The following is a 19,848-nucleotide window of genomic DNA, read 5'->3' on the forward strand; positions in this document are numbered from 1 at the left end:
TGCTGAGCAGAGCAGAGCAGTGCGTAGTGAGAGTTGTCAACAGCAGCCAGTATACTAAACCTGACATATGGTGAGGGAGCTTGTGGAAATGCATGGCTTTAATCTATCTGTGCTAACTGACAAATGGGCTGGGAGGAGGCTGCGCTGCAGTGAGACCTGTTGTTCAGCCCTGAGCGTATGTCTGATGGATCCAGAGAGCATCATGGAAGCAAAAAAAGACAGATATGGAGGGAAGGACAGAAACTTGTAGAATGATTTTACTGTTGTGTTGCTGCTTGTTGTTAAGTAGAGACAGTAGGGTGAGCAGAGAGGGAGGGAGACCTGAGGCCACGGTCCAAATGGAGCTCATTTATGATGCCTAATGCTTCCATTTAATCCCAGAGAGCCACAAGGCTGCTGGCTGTAGGCTCAAGAGACCGCATAAACACACACATACACACACACACACTCCAATGAGGGTGATGTCAGATGTCCATCATTGAATTACTCTTTTCCAACTCTGAATGCAGGAGCCCTGCAGCTTTTCTGTGTGTGTGTGTGTGTGTGTGTGTGTGTGTGTGTGTGTGTGTGTGTGTGTGTGTGTGTGTGTGTGTGTGTGGATCTGAGACTTGAGGCGTGAAGGCAGACAATTTATTTCTGCTGCTGTTGGTGACTACAGTGACTGTGCAATGTAAAGAGGTGTCCATGGGGCATGTTTGTACGTCTGTGTGCTCGACCCTTCAAAACCCAATTATGTTCCAAACACAAAAAAATATTGTAATGGTGGATTTCTACTCTAAATTCAACTATAAATAATTGGCAATAAAAATATTTTATTATGTTTTATCTTTTCTGTCCATTCCAATGGACGGAGAATCTCAAAGCAAGACACCACCTAATGGTAGAAATGACATTAAAAGGTCTTAAGAAACCTTTTTTCAACAAAAAAAATGGGTTTATTTATCTTTGATGAATGGTTAACTCATATCATTGATGCTTTAAAACACATTGAATATATATTTTGTATTATTTTAACAAACATTCAGATCCCCCAACCGTTCCTGGTGGCCTGAGGGTTAAGACGTGAACCATGAACCATGGAGACCTTTGTTGGATTTCCTTCCCCATCTCTCTCTCCCCTCATTTTTCATAAATTCTTTACTATCGTCTGTCTAATAAAGGCATAAACAATGCCCTATAATATTTTTTAAAATATGAATGAATACAATTTGAAGGTCTATTGTATCCTACCTGCAGATGTAGTTGGTCTTGCAGGAGGTCTGCAGTTCGAGACAGTTGGGTTTTTGCTTTTCTTCGTACGAGCAGACAGGGACTATGGTCTGACGCCTTCGTTCAGAACATGCTGTCTGGTCGCTGAGTGGGCACGAGCAGAACAGCATGCCATAGCTGTGCTTCGGAGGAACCTGTGTAACACAAGAATCAACACAACACAACTTTACACTTAAAGTTCAAGACCATTTCAAGATTTTTCTCTTATTTTAATCATATACAGTGGAAACCACTTATAGCAATCACGTCTGTCCGGGTCAAAATGATCATTATAAGCGGATGATTTTTATAACCGATTTTTTCTTTTTCTTTATTTCTCATGCAGATTACCATCTAATTGACATTTGTCTATTACAGTGATTAGACTGATCAGTGCTGTAACTCTGCCATGAGGGAGGACAAAACATTACTAGGAAGAAGGGAAGACATTTCTCTTCCTTTGATAATGTTAAAAGTAAAGTTAGACTTTGCTGTTGGCTTCCTGACTCATTGTAAAAAAGACAAGAGAGAAAGAGAAAGAGAGAGAAGAAGTGGTCGAGCAAGCTAGAGACAGCATGAGGAGAACACGCCCACACCCTGCACCTCCACACAACCCTGCTGAGGTGTGCCGCAACACCCGATAATGGTGCCGCAGCCACTAAGTACATATCATGCTTTTTTTTCCATATGTTGTCATGTATGAAAAGACCCAAAATGAACACTGTAAGCAGACTGTTTGATTACTATAAGCGAATAATTTAGACAGCATTTGTCTAGGAAAATTCTGTCCCGAGCTTTTTGATCCATATAAGCGGTTGATCATTGTAATCGTTTCAACTGTATTTTGTGACAATTGCTGCACTGCCTCATACTTCTTTCCCCTGGATTTACTATTGAAGTCTGAAGTTGTGTAGATGTATTTTCTTTGTTGAGCATCCTCAGTGGCTATTGCTGCTCATGCTAACTCTCAGTTCCCTCTGTTTATTCCACATAAACCATGTCACTGTTGGACATTTGCAATTCATCACTTACTGTGAGCAGGATGATTTTTGCAGTTCAATCAGTTCTCCCAACCTGTTGGTTTAGCATCGGTGGCAGTATAACAAACAACCACCAAATATTGAGGTGATAACATGCAGTCAACAACAGAAAATGTTCAACCCTTTAACGCAAATGTTAAAGTTTCTATGAAACAACAGGGAGGTTTTTATGAATTTTTATGCTAAAATTCCAAAATTTGCTCCCTTGCCTATTCAGCATTGCTGCAGTAGAATAAAAATATGAATACATTCTGATGTTAATGTTGAATGACAGTGTGGATGTCAAAGGGGTTGTAACAACAGACAGCTAGGCTACAAAAGAAGCATGTCATCATAGTTTTATCTCCAACTCAAAGAAAACTTGAGGCTTACGGCTGTTCACACAGAGAGTTCTCTGCTGCGAGAGAAGAAAACAAAATTATACATCACACTAAGATTAACAATGTCATGCGTTCTTTGTAGTTTTCAATTTATTCATATTGTTGCTTACTTGAAGCGGTCCCAGTAAAGTTATTCCAAAGGGACATCATGGGAGCTGGATTGTAATTACAATGGTTCACATCATTTTTTACAATATGGCACAGACAGCAACAACATCGTTTGTGTTTGATGACTGAATCAATGTCAAAGCTTCGCGCTGGAAAAGCAAACCCTATACAAAAAGGCCCGCATGATTATTTATTGTGATTCTGACAACCCCTCTAACTTATCCACTTCAAAATCATTCTTCCTTTTGAAGCAGGTCCTTTATGTTGGATATTCAGCTTTTATCAGATATCAGTCGTTTGGAAAACCTCTAGTGTGTGTGCTTTTTAGTCTCTTTTTTTTGATAAGCTTGTGTCAGAAGTGCCTTGCCTTGTCAAAGAACTGCCGCAGGGCCTTGTGGCACTTCCTCTTGTTGCAGACTTCAGCAGTGGAGACGCGGCTGGTGCAGGGACTGATATAGGATGAGCGGTACTTCTTGCACGTGTCATTCAGGTTGCAGGCCTTGGCAGCATTCAGACAGTTATTCTCTCTGGCCACTGCAGGCTCACCTGTAGGGGAAGAGAGGGGCGGATGCACAGGGAGAGGAAAAGGAGGAAAAAAGAGAATTGAGCAGATGTTATCAAGATTATGGTGCTAATGAATGACTTAGTCAGCCTTTCATCAGAAACAAACAAGGCAGTACATCAAATTGATCAAGAATCTAGCCAGAGAGAAGATTAGATAAGATGCAAAAAACATATAACTCTGTATCAAAAAACAGAAATATAGGCAATAAAGCTGTGACAGACAGATCTGTTTTTCATTCAAGCACAGTAGCTCATTAGAAAATACCAAATTGTCAAAAACGCCACATGAAGGCATGCTGATTTTGAGAAAGTGAACATCTGGGAAGTTAAAGCAAGTCTCCAGGAACAGCGCCAGGCTGTGAAGCCAATCTGACATACTATAGTGGCCAAATCGTGTAATTACTACTTCCAGGTCCGTCATGTGACACACATTGGCTGAATAGAAGCAGTTGTAAAATGGTGAATACATTTTTCTGAGCATTAAAACCCCTGCTGGGCAACTTTCATAGGAATGAATGGACGCCATCTTTGAACACAGTATTCAGTCTTCCTTAATGCATCCATGTGTTAAAGTCAAAGAAAAAAAGAAGATCGAGGGCTGTAGGACAGTTTTGGCCAAGTGACCACTGTCCGTACTGCATGTCATGTGACTCCTATTTGCTAACAAGTTTTCCCATACACAACAATTACACAAACAACAGCTGGTCTCTTTTAACCATTCAGTATTTATCTCAGCTCTCTGTGCACTCTATACATCATTGCACTATTTGTATCCTGTTTGCAGTTGTGTGTTGTGTGTAAGAACACTGAAAGAACAAACACACTGAAAGAACAAACACACTGAAAGAACAAACACGCTGAAAGCGTCAGACACGCACGTTTTGAAGTACACCTATTGTTTTAAATGGCCAAACGAGCACCAAAAGCGTTATGAGGTGCATCAAACTGCCTTGACATCACTACTCCGACCTTGTCTCAATTTTGGAGGGTCAAATGAGGACCCAGTGACCGCAACTGTTTTTTCTGCAGCCGAAAAACAAAGAGAGAGCGTGAGCGACAGAGAGAGAGAGAGGCGGCGCAGCGGTGGTCGAGTAAAGACCACGAGCGGCAGTAGAGTGAATTGGAGAAATAAAACTTTATTTTTTGATTGTTTCATGGCGGTAATGTTCTAAAGCACAAATAAATAACCATCAAACACTCAACAGATGATTTACTGTGGAGTCAGACGCTCTTAGTTTTGTTTTCCTCCTCTGCATTTCTCCTTTCCATTCATTCATTACATCCTAACTCATGCAGCAGTAAATCCAAAGAACAACAGGACAAATGTGTGCTGTTGTGTGGTGTTGGCATTTCAAATCTGATGCCTGCAGTGCGCCATAGGAGCATCAAATGACGTGCATCAAATGAGGCGCTTTCAGTGCTTTCGGGCCTTGAAAGCCACTAAACTGGAGGCAAATTCCTTATATGCATAAACATACTTGGCCAATAAAGATGATTGTGATTCTGAAAATAATGAATACTTTTTTTATGAGCATCACAGACACTCAGAAATATGACTGTTTGTATTAATCTAGTAACTAACAGAAAGGCAACAGACTGACACATTGGTCCAACAAGTGCCTGATGAGGGGGGGGGGCTTCTGTTTTTGGAGTAGCACCATGTAAGCATAAAATAAACTAAAATTAAGTTAGAACATTACATTTTGACACTAACCCCAATGATAAGACTAGACCAGAAGATGTGCAGTTGATCAGATTATGTACAACCCATCCACACACACACACCTGTTGATAATACGGCCTGGGGTCCAACCCAATTAGAGGACTAATAACTAAAGATAAAAAACAGTATACACAGTAAAGACTATCTGATCTTTTTTACTGTCAAATATCAATAACTGCTGGTCTCAAAAATCCAGCATTGCTCAGGTTTAACACAGCACACTGAGACGAAAAGCAATTCAACTCCCCCGGCTGTGACGTTTCAACAAAAGTATACAGATATAAAGAGAGAGAGAGAGAGAGAGAGAGAGACAGCTAAAAAATGTTTTCTCACATCTGGTAGATAACCACAACAACACATTTTTCTGTGTGTATCTGTGAGTGTGATATGAATGTTTGTTTTTATGTCTATTCTGTATCTGTTTAAGTGTGTGTGTGTTTTTATGCTAACTAAGAACAAGACCCTATTTATGATCTTACTTCCTGTTTGGCCTGAATCAAACAGTGACACTTGTCTACATGGCCCTTCTGCCCTGCTGTGTGTGTGTGTGTGTGTGTGTGTGTGTGTGTAGTCGTGCCAGTGCCTTGCTTATCTGTCAGCCTTTGCTAATTGCCAGTGTTCTCCTCCATCCACTATTAATTAACATTTTCATAGACTTCTCCCCCTCCTGTTTTTTTGGTGAAAATTGAGCAAAAACAGCATTTTTTTTTTTACCCTCTAATGAGCACCAATTAAAAATGGGGGGGTGGGGGATGGGGGGGTAGATGCGTACGGCATGTACAGTAAGCAAGTCAACGAACCGACCAGCTGATGGAGTGTTGTGTTGCGCCGAATGAACGGTGTTAATAAGATTCAACACTTCAAGGGGAAGAGGGAGGAAAGAGAAGAGAGGCATAAGAAGGGACAGAGAAACATGATAGGGGGGGGTTGGGTTGATGGTCTGGTGATGTATTAATTGACGATGGAGAGGATGATACTATTTGCTCTACTAGAGAGGAGGAGATCCTTAAGATGAATGCTTCCCAAAACTTCCAGCAGCCTCTGAGGAAAGCCAACTGACGTCTCACTTCACTTCATCACTTCCTTTTTACAACTGTTTCACCTTGCTTTGACCTTTTTCTTCCAATTGCCCCTTTCCCCTTCATTTGCCCCTCTCTCCTCACTGTTTGTCCATCGCAGTCTTACCAGGCGAAGTTTTGGGCTGCCTCTGTGCTAATTTGAATGTTACATAACCATTCTGTTATGCTGCACTTGCAAAAACTCTTTCTAACATCAAATCATAATATTAATTAGTGCGATTGCAATTTTTTGCAGCTTGAAATGTTTAATCTGAAACAATGACATTGGGATTTCCCTGAGGGAAATAGGGATTTCTCACAGTGATGTTTTCTGGTGTTATTGATTATGTTATATTATGTGGAAATATAATAAGTGACTTGAGTAAAGGTGAAAAAACGCATTGTTTCTCTCATGTTTGGCTTATTTCATATGACATTTTGGTCTAAATGGCCTTTATAAGGTATATGAACCAGCATCACACTAGATGCTTCGCAGATTTTTCAATCAGGGAAACAGAAATGAGGTCACCTGGTGCTTGAAACAGGCTAAACCATCATTCATACAACAACTCCACTGTTTTAAAGTCAAATAACCAAGACATTATGAGGTTTGTCATACCAAAATATGAAATAAACCAGGAGTAATACTGTTCAGACATAAAAGATGTATTTACTGTATTTCTTCTGGCTTCAGTGTTTTTCTTCAACCAGCTGGCTGCTGAACAGCCCACATAACTCTCCAAAACATTTCATGTTCCTCCATCACTTCAAAACCCTCCTCAGACACCTCCACTCCTGCTGCATCTATCCCACCATTCAGCCCTCATGTCTGCCTTCAATTTTCCTCCTTCCATCCATCTGTCTCTTCTCTCTGGATCAGACACGTGAACTTCATAAGTTTTTTTTTTTTTCCAGTTGCCTCAGATTGACTGACTGACTCTCATCTGTTAACCCTGCAGTTGTTCCCTGGGTGGCTGAGCGAGGTTTGTGTTTAAAAGATCTTGATTAATAGTGAATCTATGGCCACTTTTCAACAGAAATCCCACAATAATGCCATAAAAAAGACCCCTCATTATGCCAGCTTTGCTTTTTTACACTCAACCAAACAAAGCCACCATAACGCCGCCCCCGTGTGTGCTTTTAGATATCACGCCAGCGCTCCAGAATCAGAGGCGTGACGTGTAACACAACAGCGTCGGCGTCTAGTGTTGACTGTCGCGCCACGCCGGCTCTCCCTTTTACAGAGACGTCTATTCAGCAATGTGACTACCTCCGCTGCCCCCCCATTCTATGTTTGTATGTTTTATACAGAACAGCGAGGCGGAATAACGGTACAACATTCCCGATCGGAACAGGCTGTGTAAACAGGGCTTGTGATTCATTCTGGCAGGATCAGGACCTGGGTGCGGGAGGCTCACCCTAAACCTGTTATGATCAGGAAAGATCCAGAAACTGGTTGCATTTAATCTTCTTTTACTGTGAATAATTTTTAAAATGTATGCAATATTTAACCAGGATAGCACATCTCTTTTTTGAAAGACTCCTGGTCAAAGCGACCTCTAAGAGAGCCAATGTTTACTAAAGGAGGGAGAGGGAGGACAAAGCACAGAAAAAACACTTTAAAAACACAGTTTGTGCTGTGAGATTAGTGAATGTCAAGACGTTTAAAGATCTTGTGAGGTCAAAGCCAGTCAGCATTTTAAGTCATTATGCTTGGCTAAATAAATGCTCTTAATAAAAGAACTTTTTCTTCTTCGTGGACAGTTTTTTCATTTTCAAAAGCACTTTAAAGATCCCTGGACTTACGAATGTAAAGCTGCTTGAGCATTTGGCCTCAGCGTTATTTTTATATCAAGAGTTTTACTCGACAGACACCTAATTATATCATTCACCAAACAACAGGTGACTTATATTGCCTCCTACCTGACTGGATATCACTGGTCAGCTGATTTTAAAACGATTAAAATAATGTACCATCAAATTCAGTTTCTGAAAGCATCTAAAGGTGAGAAATAGGTCATGCAGTTGCAGAATCAGGCTTTGTTTTACATGCATAAAACCTTGTTTAATTGTTTGTTGACGGGGTTAGACAGTTTAAAGCTCGTCATGTCATCACGCAAAAACTCCCCAGTGAAAACTCAGCTCACCTGACATACGCTGGCTTTGTGAAGCAAAACTGATCTACTACTGCATATAAAAAAGTGACATCTCGTCTTAATGAGTGGTAGATCACTGAAAAAATATATTTATCTGGCATTTTGGGGATGAACGCCTCTATTTCAAAGAGTTCACTGTAGAGAAAGTGATGCAGAATAACGTCTGCAGAATAAGAGGAAGTGTGTGCAGTGTGTGAGTGTGTGTTTTGGGCTTTAACATGCTATGAAACATGAATAAGGTAAGTAATAAGTTTTGAAGCTTCTTGCATACATGTGCACATATCTTTGAGTCTGTGTGTGTTGCTTCAGCCATTTCTCTGTGGGAGTCCCTACACACACACACACACACACAAATGCATACGGTATATTGTCTATACCCTACTGCGCCCCTAGTGTCCGCAAGTACATCTGCTGAACTCCCCTTGCACTCCTGGCAGATGGCATTGTCTCTCAAACGCACATAAAACATGCGCACATACATCGACACACACACACACACACACACACACACACACACACACACACACACACACTGTGTGCTCTGACAGGGCCCACACAAGGTTGGGGCCGGGGCCATCTGGAGGCCTGGTAGGGGGAACGAGGCCCACCCAGTGGCTCATGTTTCCGATTCTGCCTCAAATTGATTATCATGTCGCCTGTTTCCTCCAGTCCCGCTCCCCCCCCACCCCCCTCCACCCGCCGCCCCCACCTAATTTCAATTACCATGGGACACCACGGGGTCGGATTCTGACCTCACCCGCCTCGGTACCCCCTTACACCGCTCCTTCGAGTCTCCTCATCTTCTCTCATCTTCTCCTTCCTTTCCTCCTCTAAATCCTCTGGACTCTCCTCCCTCTCACCCGGTCCCCCAATTTCTGTTTGCCTCTCTGCTTTTCTTTTTTTTTTTGCATTTCTGGATGTATTCCAATCATTACCTCCCTTCTTCCATCATCATCATCCATCTCTGAACTTCTCTCTTGTGGTTACCATCTCTCTTGTTTCTTCCTGTGTCTCTTTCCTCCCATCCGCCATCTGTCCTTTATTTTTTCTTTGGAGGAAAGTGAAGTCATTTAATGGCCACCAGTGGCCTTAAGATGCCTGTTCAAACCTCCAATGATCTTTGGCACAACCATTCAGATCATGTGAGCGATTAATTCTTAGAAGTGGCTGCTCTATAAAGCATTATTTCTGCAACTAGCTAGCTGGGTTTTTTTTCTGAAGATTTGACAACCTTGTGTGATTTTGACCAACTTTGACTTACTTTACTTTTCTGGAAGAAAATAGACTTTTGTGCCATCAGTGATATTGTCTGCTGAGGTAAAGCCTGAACATGGCAGGTGACAGCACATCCATTAGACAGTTAACCTTGGAAGTTTAACTATTTTCTGTCTATTTTTTTAATGTCTGTGTTGGAATAATGCAGTTACATTTCTAACTTGTTATAATAACGCAATTAATTCTTATAATCTGATGGCAGTGAAATGGCCCAGACTACTGATACAGCACCGGAAATTAATACCTGTGTGGGGTTTAACATGTGCCAAACACAATTATTGTCGCTGCATGTATTAGCCTATATTTAGCATTCAAACACATATTGACTTATGTGGAAGATGTGCACACTTTATCTAATCTGAATCAGACATGGACTATCACATGTTTGCAGTGAACATTTATGCCTCATTGCATATTTATAAGTTTATTCTTTTTTTTTTCTATTTATCCTTCTTCATTGCACATCTGCAATTTGGTTTTGGTTAGGATATCTATGGTTATCCAGTTGGAAACATGAAAATCCCCCAAATTTTCCCTTGGAAATCTGAAGTACTAGTTTTCAGGATGGACCAAAATAGACCAAAAAGTTGGTCAAGGAAGATGGATGCATTAAAGAAAAGTTCAGGAGGGTAAAAAGATCATAACACTCTGGAGACCATGAATATCCAAACCAATTATAGCAAATATGGCCTGTATTTCTTCAATATATCTTGGTTTAGACCAAAGTGTTGTATGGATGGACTAAAATTAACACCCAACTGACTGACGACCCATCATCATCATCATCATAAAGCTACCAGCATGCTTAAAATAGGATGTAAATAATTCGGCTTGTATGCTTGCACATATATGTCCAAAAAGAAAACTGAATAATTCAAGCCTGAAAGAAAAAAAAGCTCCAACATGTCATTGGTGTGACCATGTCCTTGCCGTGAGCCTCACTATAGTTACAGTATGTCACTGTCCTATTTCAAATATAAAATCATACCATTGTCCCGGCAGTATTTGTCAACAAATACAACACTGTACTTTATCCAAGTACAGGATCAGTCCGAGGGTCAGCGAGGGTGGACATGGGAGCGTTTGACAGGTCACAGCTCTGCAGCAGTGGAAACAGTCAATGGCTGCATGCTGCGCCATTCTAACAGTGAATCACTGCCTCTTTGTTTGCTAAGTACAACAAATGTGCAGGAATTTGTCCTGTTGGCTTTGCTGCAAGGGATTACACACCAAACACTCTGACAGACACTATACAGCTACATAAAGCTACTATACAGTTATATAAATGGCTATAAATAAACATTTAGCATTCAGTTGTGTTATACTGTATGTTTCCAGGATGTGCTCTCAAACTGCAGTTATGCAGAGGATATGTAGTGCTTAGTCAAATGATCAATCATTTATTTATTAAGTAAAAATGCAAAACATTCTGTGGTTTTAGCTTCTGACATATAAGCAGCTCTGTTTTACATCCTTGTTAATTTAATATCTTTGGGTTTTGGGAGTTTAAGTCAGAGCAAAAAAAGAACTGTAGACTTCTGATGGGCATTTTTTGACAATCTTTTGACAATTTACAGCTTAAAAACAGATTAATCGAACTCTTCAGTTATGGTGAAAAAAGATGTTTTGTGAGGTGACAGTGACCTTGACCTTTGACCGCCAAATTCTACTGAGTTCATCCTTGAGTCCAGGTGGACGTTTTTTGCCAGATATAATGAAATTCCCTCCACGCGTTCCTGAGATATCGCGTTCATGAGAATGGGAGGGACGTGAGGTCACGGTGACCTTGACCTTTGACTGCCAAATTCTAATCAGTTCATCCCTGAATCTAAGTGGATGTTTGCGCCAAATTTGAAGAAATTTCCTCAAGGCGTTCCTGAGATATCTCCTTCATGAGAATGGGATGGACATAAAAATGTACTCACATTAGTGATATGAATGACAAAGCAGGTTAAACAGGTTTTTTTTTTTAGTGAGTATTATCTCATTTTGGAATGAAGTGTCATTTACTGCACAACTTCCTAACCTGTATACAGCATGCGTTGTGCTATTAAAGTGTCAGCTCATTGTCTCAGTAAAGAAACAACACTGTCTGTATATTGATGGCTGTTGTCTTGGCTCTTGATTTGAAAATGTGATGTTCTCTTTTGATTTTCCCGTAGAGCTTTTATAAATCATAAACTGAATTTGTCCTGTCCTTGTCTACACACGTCCTGATTATTCATTGTGTAAATTACTTTCCTTGCACCTCCTTCCCACTTTGAGAAATTACAGCACAGTCCGATTCAATAGAAAAATCTAACATAATAAACGAGGCCTGGGATCTCTTCTCTGCGAATCTGCTCTCTCCCTCTCTCTCTGTTGATTATCAGTGGTGAGTTACACTGCTTTCCCCTTTAATGGGCTCCACGCTTGAAAGTGCAAGACACGCAGAAATTGAGAGAGTAGAGAGCTGTAGAGAGGAGAGAAGAGCTCAAGGTTTACTCATCTTTCTTTGCTCCTTTCTTTCTAAACTCTCCACCTCGTTCTTTCTTTCAGTGCTTCTCTGATTCTCTGTCAGCTTTCTTTCCTTCACTTTCTCTCTCTCTTTCTGTGTTGTTAATAATCTCTCTTTCCCTCCAAACACTGCCCCAGTGCAATAAAGCCACATGGCACTTGGTGCAGCAAATACCATAACTCAGAGTTCCTAGTAATTGATCCCTGTAGTGCAACAGTCTCTTTCTCCCTTTCCCTTTCCCTTCCTTCCATCTATATCTCTTCCTTTTCCATCACCTCTCGCTGTCTCTATCAGCTTTTTTCCTTCAATTCCATTGAATTTATTGAGCTTTATTGGCACAGACTCCAATAAAAGTCTGCCAAAGATAATTATTTCTGTGTCTCCGATTAGCCACTTTCCTTTTTCACTCTCCTGACATCACATCCCATTGCAGTGTTATACTTCTACCTCTGCCAACAAATCCCTTCACCCTCATTTCATCCATCCTGTTTCACTAACATTTCAAGCCAGGCGTCGACAGAAGTGCTTACTTGAATACATAACACGCTTTCCGTACTTCATCAGCTCTTTCAGTTTCATACATTAAACTTATTTTTTTTTCGCCTGAAATTTAACTTTTGGCACAAATTATTGCTCATTCTCAAACCTGGGATTTTGAGTACTGGAACTGATGGAGGAGTGGAAATATAACCTTTCGACAAATCCTACGTGCAAAAATGTTTCCCTCCTCTCAGCTCGGCTCTTGGTGCCTCTCTGTCCCATACGGCATCATATCTGTCCCCCTTTTGAACCCCTCCGGTCTACCTTGTAATATCAACAAGGTATTAGCGAGGTATTAACTTCAACACCTCTGGTGCTAGATGTTCCCTGTAGAGATTTATCACCTGTTTGAAGCATGCATGCTGCGCTTGTTAGTGAGCTAACTAGCTAAAGACTGAGCAAGCTAACCCAGAGTGAGCTAGCAAGCTAACTAGCCACCAGCTTTCAACCACTTAGTGCGAGACTCTTTTCACCAGGCATCTGTGCTCCTGATGCACTACGAGGACTGAGAGTAAACTTAGCTTGTTTGCTCATTAGTCTGTTAGCTTATTAGGCTCTGAGCAAATCAGATGATGTCAAACTGCCATTTAAGTATTTCACTCCTCACTGTGACAGAGGAGCAAAGAACAGAAAGAGAAAAACAGAGAGAGTCTAAATGTTGGGACAGAAGTCTGACATGATGTGAGTTCATGCTGTGTTTGAACCAGATGTAGCCTACTGCAGCACATTCAACAGACCAAAACTGAGAGACAGAGAGAAAGAAAAAAAAAAAACTTTAGAGAGAAAAAGGAGAGAAATGTGGGAGGAAGAGAGGGAAATCGCCTTGGCTCTCCACAGTGATGAATCTCTAGCGAGGCCTGTTTCATTACCCGTCTGCCAGGGTGGAGATCAGCCGGTAAGAGCAGGCCCTGTGGGGCTGCAGCAGAAATATATGGCTCTTTAATAATCTCCACAAACACATTCCAGTACAGTATTGTATAGTATACCACTCCCACACTGCTCCCTGGCTGCCCGGAGCCTGGCCCCTGCATACTGTCTCCACTCCTACATTAGGTCCTCTTTCTTCAAGTCTGTGACCACCAGCAGTCACCTGCAGCCAAGCAAGATTTCCATATGCGTATATAGCACTAACGTTACTCACGATGTCTCTCTTGTGTGGGCATACAAATAAGGTTTACATTTTTTATCCTGCCACAAAATTCCACAATCAAACTTAGCATGATCGAGGCATATAGGTGTTGTTGTTGGTGGGCAAATAATCAATTTTGAGAAAGCTCTGCTGAAACAACACATTCACCTCCTTTGTTTATGAGCATGATCACACCTGTCACATTACACAAATTACCAACATGCAGGCGCATCTGGCTCAGCACTATCAGGAGGTAAATGCTTAGGAAGGAAACATGAGGCAAAACCTGTTGTTTTACCTGCTGACAGACGCTGTAAGTTAATCTGCAAGGTCTGTTTCTCTTAATAAGTATCTTACTTATGCCTTGAATGTCATTAAAAGAATCAATCAGCCAGTGCTACATTAAAACCATTAAAGGAATGACAAAAAAATAATATTTTACTGCAACATTATCCCACTTAAAGAATGACAATACATACAAAATAGCACCTGAAGAATCATATTGTAATCAGAGTCCTGGCGGATTTTCATCCCTAATATATACGTCCTCCAACAATAGGCTTACTGCCTTTCACGATGTCTACAGACGGGTCGAGTGTTGGTTTTGTATCAATGTACATTGAACAAACACAGGGGAGATGTACCTTATCAATGCCTCCTGAGAATACTTTCATCCACTGTTATCTGTCATATGCACTGGTGCTGTATGTATGTATGTATACATTCTCCTCTAAATATCTGAATTTCCATATGTGCTCTTTTGCCTGTATTCTATTACCTGTGCTGTATCAGTCATAAGGAGTACAATGAACAAAATATCACTACAACCACTGAACTATGACAAAGTTTCATTTCAAGGTAAAGGAAACCATTGTCCGCTTAAGATAAAAAACAAATAATAGTAGTGAAGTAAATAAAGTGTTTTACTGTTTATGGTCTGATTATCCTGAACAACCATCTATTTGTTCTTGGAAAGACATGAAATTAAGTATTATTTTAATTTTTAACATTTTAATACTTAGAACATCCAATAAAAACTGAAACTTTCTACATGGCTAGATATCACATGTAGGGTACGTGGGACAATACTGTTTATTTCTATTTTAATTTTGGTTGGACTAATTCTTAAAACATACTTGATGGTATCACAATGTTATTGTCTTTTGAGATGAATGATTATATTAGTGATTAGGTGATTATATTAGTCATAGGTCATAAATTCTTGTCCTGACTTCACTGATAGACATGGCCGTCAACGTGCTGGAACCTGACCAATCATATCTTAATGTCTTGTCGAGGTGGGTCAACTGTGTTTACCACCAATTATTGTAGAAGTTGTCAAACTTGAGAAAAAAAAGTGTCACACCTGACACTTCATTCCAAACTCCTCCTGTCTGTTGGGTTGAGCTGATGTCATGTTGTCTGATCCCTGAAATATAGCTATTAACCCAACTGTGAGTGCTAGCGCTGCTGATCCTAACCTTAAAGCTACACAACAAACTAAAATTTTATCCTCCAAACCACTATCTTCTGCTCTGTGGCCTCCAGCAATCCGTACTTCAAAGCTAATATGTCATCCCAACATCTTACTCCAGCTGCCACCCTCATATCTGGACAATACCCTTAGTACCCATTTCTTTCTTTTTAATATATCCAGCCATTCTGTCGACACCATCTTCTACCAGTGGTCCCCTGCTCAAACAGCCTGTCGCTGCTCCCCAACCTCCAATATCTCCCAGCCCTTCTGCCTTTTCTGTCCTCCACCTGCGGTCCCTCTCTGAACATCAAACAGTCCACTGTGGAGATGGATGTGGACATCTAACAACTGGATAGCCTGTTTACTCCTGTGTGAGTACAAGTTGCGGCACAAGCACACGGCGCATGAATGTATTCAGCAGCTCACCTCCAAGTCTGTCAGACTGATTTACAGTAGTGGCAGCGGTGTGCCAATGAATTTGTTACGCAGCTGGGAGCGGAGTGGAGCTGGGGGAGTAGTTATTGTTGGTCCATAATTAGTCCTGCTGGTGCCCTTTCAGGTGTGTATGTGTGAGAGAGTGAAGAGGAGATAGAGAGCGAGAGAAGAAAGAGATAGCGAGAGGAAGAAACAGCCAACAGGAGAGATGGAGGAGGGACATAGTCCCAAATATACAGTTAATTGTTGACACTGTAAGCACTTTACAGAGAAACTGAGAAAAGACAAAGAGAGGAAAACTTGTCTTTCAAACTGTCTAAAAACGTTCATCAGCACAAAATCAACACATTCTCCATCAATCCAGATCATAAACTTTCACTTTGAGAATGGCAAAGTCCCAGCTTTACTTCAATCAACCATCTTTCTTCCCTTTTCGAAACACTAAAACAGGCTAAAATCTGTGCAGCTTTTCCCTTTTTGACAGCAGGAGGTGATGGCTGCTGAAAGCAATCTGGCGGCCCAGGACTTTCAGATCAATACTGAAGGACAGTAGTGTAGTCAGCTAGCACGGTGCTCAGGCGAAAGAGAGAGAGACTGCTATCACAGTTGAGTATGGATGAATAGATCAGTGGGATTACCAGCAGTCAGATTTGACAACTAACTGCACTCTCTTTTTAATCTCCCAGGCTGACAGAACTATCTCAACCTGAATGAAAAATAGGTAATACTTTATGGATTTGTCTCGGACGAGTCTGGCACGGAAGATTCACTCAAAGACAAAATGTACTAGAATAACAGGACAGCTGAGAGGTTATAGAGACCACCAGTGGATGTCAGGTAGTCTTTTAAATATTCAGGAACAGCTCTAGCCCTGGATCAATGCTCAATTCAATACACAAAGCACAATCCACTTATTCGTATTGTGTAATATTAGTATGTCCCCTTAAGGGGTCTTATCTGCCTCACAAACAGGAGTACTTTGACAAGTTGTGAGTGGTTATTGGGAATTTTTTCCTCCTGCCAGCTGTCAATCATCAGACCCAGCTGCTGTCACTCTTTGTATGCGGACTAGATTTGATTCTGGCTGGCGGGGTCAAAGGGTATGTCAGAGTGTGGTCTTGGCCGTGTTATCTTTCTATTTCTAGTGTATAATTGTGGTTGGGGTTGTGGGTTGTGTGTTCTCACTGTGTATTTTTACTTATTTAAACAGTGAAATTGCAGTTATACTGGATAAGCAAGAGTCACAAATCAAAATCATCCATCACAAACATCAAACTTTGCTCCACAAGCACAGTGATGCATCCATAACTTTTGTTAATCAGTAAAAAAAAAAGAAGGGACCAATTAAATAACACTTTCATGCCAACATGCAGACTTTCTGCTCTTCACAGAAATGAAAATGAACAAGTATTGATCTGGTTGATTTGGCATTTAGTCATTTAGAGACAAGAGTTGAGTCAAGAACTCACCATGATACACAATCAACAGCTAAGAGCATTTCAGAGTATTTGGACGGACGCTGGCTTAACAAGCATCAGATTTCTGGTCAGAAACAGGGAATGACAGCCGCTGAGATGATAAGTTGCCACGAGTAGAAGACTGAGATTGCACCAGGCAGCTCCCAGATGTGATTATGGATCAAATAACAAGTCAAGAAGGTCAGTTTTTAGCTAATTGAGCGATTGAAATCCCTGGCAAATGGAGGTCCTTCATTACATTAATGCAATAATCATCTAAAAATTCAATATTCCCATAAAGCAGAACAGCTCATTGATTTGCAACATTGCCCATAATGTCCCAGTACAGTGGTTCCCCAACAGTCAAGGAGTCCTGGCATTTGTATCACTTTATTTTGTTTCACCATTATGGATTACATGATAATTTAACATTCAGTGTACAAAAACCTATTTAAATATGACAAGAAAATGAAAAAAAACACATTTTCTTTGATCATTTTATGGGCTCACAAGTCAAAAAGCTTGGGAACCACTGGCCTAATACACACAAAGCTATTAAAGATGTCGATACCTTGGTATAAACAGTATAACAAAATGTGTAATGGTTGGTAAATTTACATGATTGGGTAGGAAATTGGGAATTTTGAATGCCACTGTGATCACAAACAAATGTCCATTAGATCAATGAACTGATGAAGTGGCTTTGAGCAACAGGCTTGTACAAAGGTTGAGAGCTGCTGTCAGGATTTATTAGCGACAGAGACATAGAGTCCATCCATCCCATCTGTTTTGATGTATGAGCTAATGAATGGGGAGAAATGCAAACTGTCTTTCACACACTCAGTGTTGCTCTAGATGTCTGGGAGTGTCATCACTCGTTAGATGGTTTATCTCTTGAGAAAGTCAGAGACATGACGTGTCACTCAGACAATCTGACTACCACACGTCAAAACAGTGAGATGTCCATCTGTGTCTCTTTGACTGTTTTTGTGTCTTTCTCATTGTGCATTCATTCATATTCATGAGATTGGACTTGAAAACAACTCTCCCACCCACGCTCTCCCTACCTACCCCCCATTCTTATAATTGGCTATGGAGATGGCCAATGTCAGACTGCGCTTTCTCCTCTACAAGCTTTTGCAGAGATGCAGGAAGCTTTTGATGGATGATGTTCATTTTCTAAGCTGTGTCTTGGACACTTTAGGTGCATACGACCCACTTCTTTTGGGCTATATGTTTTTAATTTAACATCCAGGCGTGTCAAAGTCTGGCTCGAAGATGGATGAGAACTCCTCTACCTCCGCTGGCAGGTTGAAAGCGGAAAACGCAGTGGGAGGGGTCGAGATAGCGGAGGGGGAGGGAGGGATAGCGGGATGGAGAGTGTATGAAAGTAGCCTTATAAGGGTAAAGAAAGAGAAGTGAGTGCTGCCGACACCGACCAGACTGCTGACAAAGGCGGATGAGATGGGAGGAAAAGAAAGGAGGGAGAAAGAGAAAGAAACGAAGAGTGCACAAAAGAGAGAGTGGGGAAGAAGTGAGACGGAGAGACAAAGAGAAAAGTGGCGATAGACAACGGAGAGGAAGAACCACTATCTATCTATCTATCTATCTATCTATCTATCTATCTACATATATAAGAGAGGCCTTTTCAACAGAGGGCACAACTACAGTACTGCCAAATTAATTTTCAAATGAGTGTGAGAATTTTTAGTTTATTTGTTGGGAGAAAGATTATACACCCAATCTGAGTTCCAGACATATAGGGACACGCATGTTTTGTTCAGTTTATCTCAAACCGCGTATGCTTTACATACCTGCTGCCTGCCTCTTACTACTTAACCGACCGTTTTCTAAAGCACACCACAGTTTTTTAGATTATTTTGATCTCTTCCAGGATGACACTGGTTTACATTCGTTTCAAAATGCTTTGATGTACAGTATATACAAAGGCAAAAACAGGTCATTGGTCATTGCTATGTCTGCTTATTACTCTGCAGTAAAAAAAGTGAAAACTTTACAATTTCAGAAGCGTCTCAATTCAACAATAACAGTTTGATAATACAGAAGAGGTGGAGATGATCAGGTTGCAGTTTGCACCACCAACAACAATCACAATGTACTGTAAATAGTGAAAGCAAATCTGCTGTTGGCAAATTTATATAAGGTATACCTGTAAATATCTTACTTTAGACAGTTGGTTAGACCACAAAAAACACTTTTGAAGATGTCTATTTAGGCTCTAGGATGGAACTTGTAATAATTTTATGACATATTATACCCTAGAAGATGTATTAATTAATAAAACAATTAAATCAATAGATTATTTGATAGAAAAAAACACTATAAAGTCGTGGCCCTGAAACTATTAATAGCATATTTTTCTGCACTCTTAACTCCTTCTTGTGGAAACTAATTACTCTCTATGCACCTTTCATCATGGGGACAAAACAAAGCTGAGATACCTCATATTAAAAAAAAATATATGAATAATATCATATCATATCTGCTGCACATCATCTTCATTAGTGAGCTTCTTTTTATGAGCACAAACATAACACTTAAAGAGAAACCTGCAGCAGACATAGTTGATGTTTTCCTCCTGGTACATGAATGTGCCTGTACTATCAGTAAAACAATCTCTCCACAGCACTGGTTCTGGTGGGAGCATAGGGGCTTGGGGGATAGAGGGATGGGTGGGGGTTCGAGGGGGGGGGGGGGGGGGGGGGGGGGGGTGATGAGGTCATGATTAAATGAGATTAGT

General features: G+C 40.8%; 1 protein-coding gene across 3 annotated transcripts in view; it reads right to left on the reverse strand.

The window, feature by feature from the left end:
• Window positions 1–19,848, reverse strand: part of gfra1a (gdnf family receptor alpha 1a) — a 102,798-nt gene that overhangs the window by 26,226 nt on the left and 56,724 nt on the right. For all 3 annotated transcript variants that reach the window (XM_067610638.1, XM_067610639.1, XM_067610640.1), the window contains 2 exons: window positions 3,144–3,322; window positions 1,231–1,403 (listed from right to left, as the gene is read on the reverse strand). In XM_067610638.1, coding sequence (XP_067466739.1) covers window positions 1,231–1,403; window positions 3,144–3,322 — 352 coding nt within the window. The remainder of the gene's footprint in view (window positions 1–1,230; window positions 1,404–3,143; window positions 3,323–19,848) is intronic.

Source organism: Thunnus thynnus, chromosome 14 (assembly GCF_963924715.1).
Source record: "Thunnus thynnus chromosome 14, fThuThy2.1, whole genome shotgun sequence".
NCBI lineage: Eukaryota > Metazoa > Chordata > Actinopteri > Scombriformes > Scombridae > Thunnus > Thunnus thynnus.